Source organism: Ceratotherium simum, chromosome 7 (genome assembly GCF_057802395.1).
Source record: "Ceratotherium simum simum isolate JZ-2026a chromosome 7, ASM5780239v1, whole genome shotgun sequence".
Classification (NCBI taxonomy): domain Eukaryota; kingdom Metazoa; phylum Chordata; class Mammalia; order Perissodactyla; family Rhinocerotidae; genus Ceratotherium; species Ceratotherium simum.
This window is the reverse complement of record NC_141906.1, coordinates 15,431,320-15,445,751: the sequence shown is the minus strand read 5'-3', so window position 1 is coordinate 15,445,751 and position 14,432 is coordinate 15,431,320. Positions and strand designations below refer to the sequence as shown.

General features: G+C 40.2%; 1 protein-coding gene across 3 annotated transcripts; it reads right to left on the bottom strand.

The window, feature by feature from the left end:
- Nucleotides 1-2,121: 2,121 nt before the first annotated feature.
- CYP2R1 (cytochrome P450 family 2 subfamily R member 1) lies at nt 2,122-14,135 on the bottom strand. 3 transcript variants are annotated; one of them, XM_087433170.1, is made up of 6 exons: nt 13,867-14,134; nt 7,571-7,712; nt 5,032-5,184; nt 4,552-4,659; nt 3,622-3,951; nt 2,122-2,766 (listed from the first exon to the last, which is right to left on the bottom strand). In XM_087433170.1, exons 1-6 carry the CDS (start codon nt 14,089-14,091, stop codon nt 2,591-2,593), a joined length of 1,134 nt encoding a protein of 377 aa, XP_087289296.1. In that variant the 5' UTR covers nt 14,092-14,134; the 3' UTR covers nt 2,122-2,590. The 3 variants fall into 3 exon arrangements, with proteins under 3 accessions (XP_087289296.1, XP_087289297.1, XP_004418522.1); XM_087433171.1 differs by lacking the exon at nt 5,032-5,184 and having other exon boundaries at nt 13,867-14,135; XM_004418465.2 differs by having other exon boundaries at nt 4,552-5,184; nt 13,867-14,106.
- Nucleotides 14,136-14,432: the final 297 nt, after the last annotated feature.

The following is a 14,432-nucleotide window of genomic DNA, read 5'->3' as shown; positions in this document are numbered from 1 at the left end:
AGAGCTGTCCTGTGAAGAATGAGTTCCCATCTCTACCTCAGGCTTTGTCAATGCATGGTCTTGTCTGTGGTTCCTTCAATATTATTCCATTTGCCTTCCATCTTTTAGAACTTGAAAGTATCTGATTCACTTAATATGGCCCTCCAGCCCCACTCTCAATGCCTTTATCCCTTTTTCTATCCTTAAGATAATTTCAGTGGCATTTGAGAAGAAATAAGTGTTGCCATCTTAAATAAGAAGTTACATTTCCAACATTCTAAGTAGTAGCTCACCATTGACTCATGAGAGAGAAGGCATTCCCCTTGTAGTAGATCCAGTCTTTTACTATGTAGTTCTAAAAAATAAATATTTTCCATTATGGATTACTTACTAATTCACATTAATTTATATTTTTCCAAAAATGTAGTATTTTATTTTTACCACAGTTAATTGGCTCAAAACAGTCAAGAATTGACAGTATATGAAAAGCAACCCTATAAATCGTAAAGCATAGTATAAATTATTGGATGTGCTTAAAAAGAATACGAGATGAAAAAGGGCATGCCTCTGCTATGAACTAGAGGAATCACTTCCCTGTCTGAACCCCTGTGTAGGTTTATGGAGTTCTTAATCATCCTAGAAGAAATAGTGGTAGTGTTCAAGAGCAAAATAAGGCCTCCTCAATTTTGATTATAATCTACTCCAATTCACTACATTTCTTTGCTCAGTAAGGCCACCAAGCCTCCAGAACCCCCAGTCTGTAGAGTTCAACTTAGGCATTTATAGGAGATATGACAGCAAGTAGCAGGCCCAGGATGAGAGATTTTCTTTTCAAAGGAAGAACAAGGATCAAAGAGCAACTTGAATGAGTACATTTGTCAAGAGTCAGGGAGGTAGGTTGGAAAGTTGCCTGGCTTAGCAGGTGGTCAGAGGGCAGAAAGGTACATATTGTAATTAGTCTCCTAGTCAGTAGTTCCTCTTCTCTTCACAATTCTCCTTATTTTTGTTTAGGTAACTATATCACCCCAAAGTAGCACATGTACTTTCGAGGAAGCCAACTCCACCACTGGCTCTAGTCATCAGGCTTAAGTGAACCATAATCTCACTCACAAGACATAGTTTTAATGGATGGGCGCATAACTTAGTTAGGACCTACGGGACACAAAGAACAGTTTTAGGGGAACGTCTGAAAAGCTTCCTTGCTCTCCCAGAAACTATCCAAACTCACTCTCTCTACAAGGAGGTGGGAAAAACATATGTGCTTCCATGTGCCAGCCTTAAGATAAAGCTGATACCACCTGGACGGGAAACTTGAGAGATGCAAACAGGATATTTGATTACATCATGGAGCATCTAGGTCATACCTACCCTGAAATTGCCCTGCTACCTCTGAACTTCTCTTTTATTATTTAAGCAAATTTGCACAGAATTATTTTCCCCTTGCAACTAGAAACATCTTAATATATGAGGGATGCAAAGACGCCTAAGTTATCACACAGAAACTTGAAAATATTCAACAGATGAGGTCAAACTAAGGTTAAATTCATATTCTTAACAGAAGTCATTGTTATGTGCATTTACTCTGAGGCTGCAACTATTCATGAGCCAAGTTACAAGAGCATGAACCTTAATGTACAACTTTAGAAGAAATAGTTGAAGAAATCAAACTGGTGTTTGATCAGGACACAGTTTACAATTGTTTTCCTGGCATAATTATTAATAGAAGCCCATCACTCTCAAGTGTCCCAAATTATACAGTTACCCTGGCTCTAAAGCATGTTTTTTGGAGTTGAATAGTATTATCTTTAGAAAAATAACAGTAATCAAGGAAATGCCTAGAGACTTCAAAAAGGTAAAAGGATTCAATCTTTAAGCCCTGTGACTGGTTTTGGAAGAGTGGTACTAGGGAAAATATCTGTGCCTACAAAGAATTAATAGTCACATATCATTTTTATTTTAAATACATTATTGTAATTTCCTGTCTACTGAACTGCTGCTATGGGGATAGATACTCAGGGGTCACAGGGACCCTCATTTGTAGGAAGAATGACACAACTCTTATGAAGACATAGTAGGGAGCAAGATTTGAAAGCATTGGCAGGTTCCACATGAAATATATAGATATTTCTTCTATCATCTGCCACTATGTCTAAAATACCTCTGTAGTCAAAACTCATTTATTTAGATTCTAATTTCTTCTTTAGTCCTCTATTAAACTGGACTAGAACCAGATCAGAAGGGAGCTGGCATTGGGATTTGGAAGCAAAGCCCCCAGGACAGGAGCAAGATGGAGTCAAGAAGGGATGGGAGATGCCTGGTGCTCAAGAGGCTGACAAATCAGGCTCTGCCTAGGGCATCCATGGCCCTTCTTAGCAACACCTGTAATTTGCACCTTTGTTTTCCTCAACAGATAATTCAACCTTAGAAGTCATAAAAGCTTGAAAAAAAATCATAGCTAATGTTTATTATTGCTTTAGTACTATTTTTAAAGACACATCTGTGTTCATTTGGCTTTACAATGCTGTGACTTTTGCCTAAACACATACTGATTAAACAAGGTTCAAGGGTGAGGCAAATATATAGCCTTGTTCCACAAAACAGCCATGCACGTTCAGCGTCTTTTTGCACAGAGGAGGTAGGGCTGGGGTTGCAATGTCATGCCTAACTTAGGCTTCAGATTTGGAACCAGTTCATGTGGAAAATGCAAGTGAAACCGCTGAAGCAATGCTGTAAAAAACAGGAACATTTCCATTCGAGCCAGCTGTTCTCCAAGACAATGTCTTCTCCCTAAACAGAAAAAAACAGACATCATAATTTTTAAAAATACAAAATATTTACTAAAATTTGTGTCTAATATGTGGCTGCCATTCAGGAAATCTGAAATTTAAAGGAAGTTATGTTTATTAAAGGATTTTTCTTAAACTACAAAGAACAGAAGTTGGCACTTCAGCTCCTACAGCCCATTTCTTTACCTTCTTTTGTCAGGTCATGAACTTTTGTAAGCTTATTAGTCCCATTCCCCACTTTCCTTGCACGTTGCAACAGAGCCTAAGATATGCCATGAAAGATCTAATTTAAGGTGTGACAGTTTGTTCTATAGATCCAGGAGAAGCTCATTTCATTTTAAATGACTAAATGTGTACCCTTCCCCAATGAAAGGAAGAGTTTCCAGCCCATCTTCCATGGGTCTTGTGATCTGTGTACTTTTCCACAGCAGAAGCAATATTTCTGGAGATGAGGTATAATAAACTGGGAGCCAAGAGAGCTGGATTCTAGCTTCACTTCAAATTATGATGTTATTTCCCTCCTTGGATCTCAGTTTCTCAAGCTACCTGTTACTGACTTCTAGCTCTATGAGTTTTGATTACAAGCCAAAAATCTACAAGCAAAAAAGTTTCAGAAAAAGCCAGAGATACTCAACAGTTTCTCTTTAGTTACTACATTAAAGCTTGTTTATTCTGAGTAGAAACAGGTATTAATGACTTCTAATTAAACCATTTTCTCCTGTAAGAATCAACACTATGTTTTCGGTGTTGCAATATTTAATTCTATAACAGGATGCTTCAGGTTAAGATGTTATACATGATGGGAATTATCACTATACTTTGTCCTGGAGTCATGCCCCTGTGAAAGTGCTCTTACCTAGGGAGAAAGGAATCAAAGCTTCCTTCTTGGCAAAACATCCACTGCTGTCCAGAAATCGCTCAGGATAGAATATTTCTGGGTCTCTCCAGTACCTCTCATCAAAGTGTACAGAATAAAGATTTGTAATTACTGTTGTGCCTTTAGGAATGTAATAACCACGTACAACTGCATCTTCAGAGGTTGCGTGGAAAATCCCTAATGGCACGATATTACAGAATCTTAAAACTTCATGCAAAACTGCCTCAGTATAAGGCATTTTGCATTTGTCTTCCCAAGATGGCTTTCCACTGGGTCCCATAATTAAATCAATCTCTTTCTGAACTTGTCCTGTCAGAGAAAAAGTGTTCAAGTTATTATTCAATTCTTAGAATTACATCTAAAGCAATTTCCCTGTAGGATAAAACAAAGTACAACCTATAATAAGCCAATACGGTATGGGTATACCCAGATTCAGACTTTTTATTATCTGGGAGTTCAATTTAAACATATGCCATATATCTTGTACTACCAATAGCCAATGCTCTGAGTAACTTTGTTGTGAAAAACACATTAAAAGTAACAAAAATTAAACAAACCTAGAACTGGAGTAACATCACTCTCAGCAAGGAAAATAGTGAAACACAAAACTTGAATTAAAAAAAACGAGGGTGCAGGTCCCAGCTCCGCTACTCCCAGTGGCTGAGCTTGGGCAAGTCAGCCACTCAGCCTTTTCCCTCATTTATAAAATAGGCATAATAAGACCTATCTCAGAAGTTTTTATGTGAATTGAGATAACAGATTTGGAAACTCTTTGTAACTACTAAGTATTTTTCTTCTTGGCTAGCACAGCAGGAGTTCCTATATAAAATGCTTTGTACATGGCCAAAGACTCTAAAACCCGTGAGCCCTAAATGAAAGGACAGACCTTGAGATCAAGAGAATCCTTACCTTGAATGTTAGGATAAAGGGCCATGAAAAGAATTGCCCACCGTAGCACATTGGTTGTAGTTTCGGTTCCAGCAATGATGAGTTCACCCACCGAGAAAATTAGGTTTTCTTTGGAGAAAGCAGATGATGGGTCATTTTTACCTTGATCCATCTTATCTAAATAAGCATCAACAAAATGCCGAGGTAACTGAGGCTTTCTGTTGACAGAAACTTTTTCAATGAGCCTGGAGAGAAACTCATAGACCACATTTGCATTTCTAAACAGCTGTTGATGTTTTCCAAAAGGTAAGATGCCAATCCATGGAAAGGCATTATACAGGAAGACTGAGGCACTGGCAGCTAGTTCCACGTTTTTACTAAATAACTCAATCATGTGCTGAAAATCAGTGTCTTCATAAGTGAATCGTTCTCCAAAAATGATCAGACTGGTTATGTTTGAAACAGCATTTGTTATTAATTGTTTCAAGTCAAATGGTCTACCTCTGTATGTTTCAATAGCATCAATGAAAAATTTTGTTTCTTTTAAGATTTTAGATTCAAAAGACTTTTGGCCATATCCAAAACAGCGAAAGCTGTTTACAGCTAATCTTCTATGATCAGTCCATCCTCGGCCATATCTGGCATTGAGTAAGCCTGGGAGAAAAGAAAAAAAAAAGGCACTAAAAAATTTTATCACGTCTACTTCCCTGTATCTAACAGCTAAAAATGCTATGAAGTTTTTTTTTTTTTTTAAAAAAAGGATAGTTAGTCATTCTTCTCCAAATTATCTTTCTATAAAACTAAAACTAGACTCAGTGGTTAAGCCCTGTTCTCTGCTCTTCATTAGCCACAGAATATTATAAACAGATAAAGTTTGTTGATTTCTCATCTGGGGACAGGCAGAAAAAGACCTATAATTCTCCTACCACAAGAAACTGGACAGTCTTGCATAATTCAGCCTGGGTGAAGTAGGCCTGGGTGACTTTATTATCCAACTTTTACATAAGCCTAATTTACAAAAGACAACTGCATGTTCTATGGGCAAAACTTTATCTTGGACTAAGCAAACACCTGAAAATCATTCTTCTAGGATTAGAAATTCTCTGCTTTAAGAAAATAGATTTTAGAATACAAATTTCCTCCTGTTAAGGGAATACGTTACCTAACAAGATAATTCTGGCAGAGGCAAGAGTGGCCTCAATAAGGTGTCAATGTAGTGGAAATACTCAAGCCAAGAGGAGGGTACTATAGATTGAATGTTTGTGTTCCCACAAAATTCAAACCATGAAGCCTAATCCCCAATGTGATGGTATTAGGAAGTGGGGACTTTGGGAGGTAATTAGGTCATGAGGTTGGAGCTCTCATGAATGGGATCACTGCCCTTATGAGAAGGGACACGAGAAGAGATGACTGCTCTCAGCCATGTGAAGATACAGGGAGATGCTGCTGTCTACAAGCTAGGAAGTAGGCTCTTTCCAGATACTGGATCTGCTAGTGCCTTGATCTTGGATTTCCTAACCTCCAGATCTGTGAGAATAAATGTTTGTTGTTTAAGCCACTCAGTCTATGGTATTCTTGTTATAGCAGCCTGAACTAAGACAGAGGGCAAACATGAAACTCAAACTTCTAATGTTGATGTTTTTGTCTTAAAATTTCAGTCTCCACAGTATACTCCGCTGTTCTGATGTCGCTACTATTGAATATTTTCCCTTTAAATCAACTATCAAGAAACAAACAATATCTGCAGCACATATATTTATGTAACAAGTATTTTACTCAAAATTTCATTCATAACGGATACATAGGTTTACTTATGATGAAAAATGTTATTTTCTCTTGTCTATATGAGGTACCTGTGTAATTTACAATCCAACAATTTTTGTGCCACAATTTTTGAATTTGGAGCTTATGATAAAGTTAACCACACACAAGGGGGGGTCTTTAGTGCTGTCAGCAATCTTATATTCCCATAGTCCACTCTCTTTTTCATACTCTCAGATAACTAGTCATTCAACAAATACTCACTCAACGTGTATTTATGGAGCAATTCATTTTCATAATTTCTTTAAAGGTCTTCTATTATGATTGTGGTATAATTTCTTCTTTGGCCTAACTATTATTTAGAAGCGTATTTAAGAAGCTGGAGATTTGCTTTTTATTTATATTATTACTTTCAAGAATAATTATACTCTGGCCTGAGAATTTGGCCTTTAAAACTGGTGTTTTCTTTGCATTAGTTGATTTGCTTTGAGATTTAATATATGGTTAATTTTTACTTTTTCTTTTTAATCAATGTCTTTTTTAGTCTATGTAAGCAAGATATTGTTAAATTTTTCTTTGAAATTAAGCGTGAACTTCTCATTAAATTGGAGAATTTTGGACACCATTACTGTAAAAACTCTTATACTATTAAGTATTAAAAGTGTTGTATCTGACTTCAACATTCTATTTTAGGCTTTTTGTTGCTGCTTTCTTCTCACCAATTCTATTAACTTTCAGCCTTTCTCTCTTGTTGAATATGGAATCACTCGACACTGATCAACACTAAACCATATAGAATCCTAGTCCTTTACACAAACACCACAATTCTTCATTTACATATATTGATTAGTAGTTAACAAAGGCTGCTTCAGGTTCTATAAGCTTATAAGCAAAATGATAGTAAAAATGTCACCAAGTATTCAAGACTGGCTTCAAAAGTCATTTTTGACTCAAGCGTGTGTGCACGTGTGTGTATTCTTAACTTGTTTCACAAAACCTGCAGATATTACTAAGTGCTAATTCTTCAAATATTATTTACAATATTTATTACAACTGGATTTCAACAGTAGAATTAGCATGTACTGGTCCAAATATGAGTGTAATGCAGCCTGAAATGTGCTCAAATGCTAGATTCTGTAACCTAAATTAATGAATTAGCTAATTAATATTTTCATAATCAGTACAATAGAATCCAAACTATGTACTAAATTTATATAAAATAAGGAATGTGATTCAAAAATAGTGTAGTAAATCACTAAATAAATGAAAATAAACATACCTCCCATTTTTGCCATCTTCATGAATAAAGGAAGACATGGTCTGTCTGCAAAAATTTCACTTTGATGAACAAGGCATTCCTTTACCACATCATAGCCATTTAGAACCACAGTTGATATACCTCCAAGATCTAAACTGAAGATCTTTGAGAAGAAAAGAAAAACAACATTTAAATGGCAAAATGTATGGAGAAATATAACATGGAAATCCACATGTACTAAACCCAGCTCTCCCAGAATTTGTTACTTCCCTGAAAATATAGGCATTTATTACTCAACTGACCATGTTTAGTGTGCCTTCTCTCTAGAAGGCATATCAAACACTATGATTTCATTACGTATTCAGTGCCTGAAGACATAATCTTATAAATGGTATAATGGAAAGAGTACTGAACTCAGGAGGCTTGGGTTTTAGTTTAAGCTCTGCCATTAAATAGATATAGGACCCTGGGCAGAACCCTTAACCTTTTTGGGCTTCAGAGTTGCCAAAGAAAATATGATATTTGATTTAGATGCTCTTTTAAGATTCATTCCAACTCAAAACATTCAATGATACCTAGGAATCTCTTTTTATTTCTAAGATGAATGAGGAAGCAGCACCATCTACATACCATTTATTACTCCAGGCTTAGATAGGGGAGGAGATTGTCAAAGGTCTGAGAGACAGCTTTGAAGTTATCAAATTAATAAACAGAAACCTCAATAAATTGGAGTCAGGAGGCCAAAAGGGGGAGCTCTCACACCCTACATGGATAGCAGAGCCCAACAGGGAAAAGAAAGATTTCCTCTTTTTGACTGGCAAGAAGCTCAGACAATGAGAGACTGTCACAACTCAGCCAATAAAAAGCCACTTACACCTCAGAACTCTTTGTTTACAAAAGCCCTCCCAACTTCCTCTTCCCCTCTATATAAGAGTTTCTCTTTCCCTTGCTGTGGAGGACTTGCAGATGGCTCACCACGGTTGCAGACTCTAAATTGCAATTCTTTGCTAATCTCAAATAACTGGCTATTCGTTTAAGGTCAACAAAGTATAAACATATTGTAACTAGGCTCATTTGTATTTGGGTCCTTGAGTTCCATAAAGTTAACAAAAAAGGCCCTAAGAGAATCTGACCTTGGAGGAAAGGCATTCACCACATTGGCACGGGTGGCTACCCCTCAGTTAAGGGGAAGGCAAGACAGAATATTCATCCTTATGCCTTGCTGGAGCCTTTATCCATATTTTGCTTTCCATCATTTCGGTTACCTGCAATCAATTGCAGTCTGGAAATATTAAATGGAAAATTCCAGAAATAAACAATTCGTAAGTTTTAAATTGTCTGAGTAATATGATGAAATCTTGAATCATCCCACTTGGGATGTGAATCATTCCTTTGTCCAGCATATCCACAATGTATATGCTACTCACCTGTTAATCACTTGGTAGCCATCTCAGTTATCAGATCAACTGTCAGTACTGCAGTGTTTGTGTTCAAATAACCCTTATTTAACTTAATAATGGCCCCAAAGTGCAAAAGTAGTGATGCCGGCAATTCAGACATGCCAAAGAAAAACTGTAAAGTGCTTCCTTTAAGTGTAAAGGTGAAAGTTCTCAACTTAATAAGGAAAGAAAAAAAATCATACGCCAAGGTTGCTATGGTAACTTTTATATTGTTATAATTGTTCTAGTTTATTATTAGTTATTGTTAATCTCTTACTGTGCCTAATTTATAAATTAAACTTTATCATAGGTATGCATGTATAGGAAAAAACATAGTATATATAGGGCTTGGTACTATCCGCAGTTTTAGGCATCCACTGGGGGTCTTGGAACGTATCACCAGTGGATAAGGGGAGACTACTGTAGTCTATTCTAGCTAGCCAATATAAGGGCCTCGTCCAGTGAGGGAACAATGCTACCTTATCAGTGGGATGCAAAGACTGCTTATCCCCATCCTCTCAGGGGTTGGCTGAGAGCTTTTTAGAGCCAAAATACTGAGTCAAGCCTCATCTGTGTGCAAAGAGGTAGAGCAGATTTAGTTGTGGTTCATTCTACTTCAGAAAAAAACAAGAGGCTTAGCAGAGAATAGAAATTCAGCAAGAGCAGTTATGGCGGCAAAAGTGACGAAGACCTCCAAGGAGTAACAGAATTAACCAGGTGAGCAATGGAGTCTTTAGCACAAGGATAGGCCCTCCCACCTGAGCAGCAGGTACATCCAGAACTTTGGAGAAGGAACATGGACTGCCTGCCACAAGCAGTGGTATTAGTCAAAAGTGGAAGTGGAAGAGAAAAGGGAATGGCTACCAGCCAAGCGAGGGTGGAACTCGCTCAGTTCCCAAAGCAGTAATGGAACGATCTTAAAGGAAAGTCTTTTCCCTTAAGAGTAATTTTAGCAGATACAAAGAAAAACTCCTCCTCCCGTGTGTCTCCTCTACTCTCACTTCTAACACCAGATGTGTGGGTTTTCCACACATCAAGCAATTCTGGGACACCAGCTGGGTGTTCTACAATTTAACTCAATTCGGACAATATCTACCTGGAAATAGTGTCAGATTCCACAGGTTAACGGCTCAGTGCTACAAGAATGCTCCCCCACTTCAGACCCCAATTGCAAGTCCAGGTGTTACCTGTGCTTCTGACCAACAGCCTATAAATCAGAGGTTCCCACAACCTCCTCCTCAGGTTCGATTAATTTGCTAGAATGGCTCACAGAACTCAGGAAAGTATGTTCCTTACTAGATTATACCAGTTTATTATAAAAGGATATAACTCAGGAACAGCCATATGAAAGAGATGCATAGGGCAAGGTATGGAGAAACGGGTGTGAAGCTTCCATGTTCTCTCCAAGCATGCTACCCTCCACTCACTTTCATATGTTCACCAACATGGAAGCTCTTTGAACCCTATAATTCAGGGATTTTTACAGAGGCTTTATTATGTAGGAATGATTGATTAAATTCATTGGCCGTTGGTGATTGATTCAACCTCCAGCCCCTCTCCCCTCCCCAGAGGTAAGGGGGGTGGGGCTCAAAGTTTCGAGCCTTTAATCCTGGCTGGTTCTCCTGGCAACAAACTCCCATCCTTAGGGGCTTTCCAAAAATTACCTCATTAGCATAAACTCAGGTGTGGTTGAAAGGGGCTTATTATGAATAACAAAAGACACCTTTATCACTCTCATCACAAGAAATTTAAAGGGTATTAGCAGCTATGTGCCAGGAAAGGGACAAAGACTAAATATATATTTTTATTATAAATCACAATATCACAGTAGAGATAATATTTTTATTATAAATCACAATATCACAGTAGAGATAATAAAAGGATGGCACTAGTGAATAGGCAGTGGTCCTGATGCAGGAAAAAACCAGACTGACGATTTCACAAGGACAGTAAAAGACCCCAGGATTGAAAGTTGTGTTAATATAAAGGCAGAACAAACAGGGTACTTGTATTTCAGGGTAAAGCTATCAGGCTGTGGACTCTTAAGGATTACAAAAACCAAGGAGAAGCCATAGCTTGAGAAAGTTGTTATACAATCCACCTTTACTCAAAAATTTGAGACAGTCCTCTATTTGAGGGTAAAACTGGGGAAAGTGTTACTTGAACTAGGATCTATTCTGGTATATGCTGTTTTCAAGGACTTTTGGTGAGGTTTGTGAGTCAAATTGTGGAAACTTATCCTTAAACTGCTTTGATCCCCATGGAGGGGTCCAAGATTAGGTTTACATATTCTTTGATTTATTCAATAATTTTTAGTATTACTATGGGCTAGTTATCATGCTGGCAGAGAGGGAAACAGAACATATGAAACACTTTCCATGCCTTCAGTCTGGGATCTTCAAGCCTCTTCTGCTCCCCACAAAGCAGGTCTACCCATAATTTTTCACTATGTCAATTAATAACACCACTCCATCCATCCTTTAAGCTGTTCAGGCCCAAAACTGCCCATGTTGACTTCATTTTCTCCCAAGCCCCACATCACTGCTTGCTCAGTAGTCATGTTGTTTCTACTTGCAGAATATAAACAGAATATGACAATTACCACTTCCATCACTGACACTCTTGATCCAAGCCACCTTCATTTCTCCCCTATGTTAGCTCAACAGCCTCTTGTCTCTTTATAGGTGATTCTCAACATGGCATACTCCTGCTTTGTGACCTTTGTACTTGTTCTCTAGGTCTGGAATGTTTTTCCCCTAGATATTCCTACAGCTCGCTCCTTCATTTCCTTTAAGTCTTTGCTCAGGTGCCTTCTTTTGCAGTGAGGCCTGCTCTGACTAACCCATTTAAAATTTCACCCCCTAGCATTCTCGATCTCCCTTACCCTGATTTAGTTTATTTCATACTCTGTACTCTAACACATTATATAATTTACTTATTGTGTTTATGTTGTGCGTCCCGCCCCCCTACCCCAGAATGTAAACTACACAAAGGCAGGGATTTTTATCTGTTTTGTTCACTGCTATATCTTCACACCTATGACAGTACATAGCATATGACAATTGATAAATACATGTTCAATTAATGAATAGTGGTGGAGACACACATTTAGGCATATTATTACAACACCATGGGCTAAGTGCTAATAATAGAGGATGTGAAAAGTGCTGTTCATGAAAACTGATAAATAATTGCCATACACTTTTCAACCTTTGCTTAGATTGTTTTCTTATTTGGAATGCCTCCCTTACCGCCATACTGTCCAAACCATACCAAGTCTTTAGGGACCATCCTCCACAATGCATTTCTTGGCGCACTCTCCTTCTCTCTCTCTCTCTCTCTCTCTCACCACCGCAGCACATGCCTAGAGGCTCCCATGGCACTTATTTAATACTACCTTGAACCAGAAACATTCATATTCTTGTCTTCTGCTTGCTTGTTAAATTATAAAGTCCTTAGACTCAGTGATTTCATCTCTTTCATCTTTGAACCCTCCATACAATCTCATTCAGTGCCGTGCATAAAGGTTTCAATAAATGCTTACTATATAAATAAATTAATAAGTTGTCAACCCTACTTACCTTAAAGGAATTATTTTCTTGTCCTTACATTTACCTGAAAATAATCTGTAAAAACCACTTGTAATAGCTTTGCTAGCTAGGGAATGCTTCTCGAAGTCTGGATTAAGACTAAGTCACTGCAGAAGCTTACATACTCAGAGTGAATCTCCAAGGAAATGGTAATTCTCAGTGGTACATTTCTATTTAAGATTGCCTTTAAAATGAAAGTGTAAGTCCTGAGGACTGGTTGTCTTCCCTTCAAGAATTACAAAGAATTGAACTCATAGACTTAAAAAAAGGAGGTGTCACTTGAAGTGACTGTCATTTCTCATAAGCAATTTTCAAGTCCAAGGTTTTTTTTCTGTGAGCATACACCTCCAAGTCCTTGCAGAAGTATGGGAGGTAACAGTCTCCTCCCACTTTCAGAAAGGGTATAGTATTTTAACAACTTATACTCACTTTGAGACTTTGTCAGAATTGGGAAATACTTTAGTCAATGAGAGACATTTAGCAGTGTTTGACAACTAAGATCAAACGCTGCCGTAGCTGAAAAAGTTAACACACTAGGTGGTTTTCAACGGAAGTCTAAGGCAGAGTCAGGCAAACCATGTCTACTCTTCAGTGCCTCCATTCTTTTCATTTTTGCTCCTTTCTTCTTCCTCTGCCTCTCTTGCACCTACCAGCACGGATGCTATTCGATTTTACCGATTTTTCAGTCCACACTGGAACGGAGGCTGCCCACAGCAGGCACATTCTGTGTTTGCTATGAGGATGCTCCCGGCCAGTCAGGACCACACTGCTCCCTCAGCGCTGTAGACTCCGCACCGATTTTAGTTATTAATTCGTTCATTCTTTCCCAATCATTCTCCAGAGCCCACTTCTGGGCCAGAGGCCGTCACCCGCGCTCTCTAGTCCTCACAGCAACGCCCAGACCAGCCGTCCTCAAATGCAAACTTCCAAGAACCTCCTATTAAGCATTAACTCGGTCCCAGAATTCGGACGCCTTGTCTTCCCGAGAAGTCGTGCCTCGAAACCCAACCTAACCACGGAGAACCTCGGCCCAGGGCTCCCTCTGCTGAGGGCAGCGCCCGCCACGGCCCATACGGCGGCCGGCGTGGCCCGAGCGCCCACTGCGCAGGCGCGGGAGCACCCCTCGGCGCCCTCGGAAGCGGGAGGATCCCGCCTGGATCCCGCGGGACGTCGAGCGGGTGCGGCTCCCGGCTGGGCGGGGCCCCGACAGCTCGGGCCCAGGAGCGGCCGTCAGCCCACCCGGGAGGAAGGCCCGGGCCCTCCCTGCCCGCGGCCCGTCGGGCTGTACCTCGCCGTACACCTGGCTCTGCTTTCTCAGGTAGACGTGGGGGAGCTCGGCTGAGGCGGCCAGCGAGTAGATGTTGCCAATAAATGGCAGCCCCGACGGCCCCGGGGGGAAGCCCGTCGGCCGCCTCTGCTTCAGCACCTGGCGGACCCCCAGCGCGAAGAGCAGCAGGAAGAGCGCGCCCCCGAGCGCCGCCGCGCTCGCCTCAGCCCCGCGAGGCTCCCACATGGCGGGGGCTGGGACTGCGAACCCCCGCCGCCATGGGACCGGCCGCGCTCCAGCCGCGCCGCATCCCATTGGCTTGCTACCCGAGGTCCCGCCCCCGTCCCATGGCCATTGGCTGGCTGAACGTAGGGCCTCGGGTCTCTCAGGACGCGAACTCCTGGCTTTGCCTGGCTCAGAGTCCGCGGTGCAGAGGCGGGTGCGACCTTTTGCATCTGGGGCGCGGCTCTATGCGAGCACCAGCCTGACGAGGCACCGAGACTGGAGGCGTTTTCCAGGGTGTTGACACCAGACTTGTCAGGACAGCCTCCCTTACTGGGCCAAGCCGATCCTGCCTCCCTGGCGGC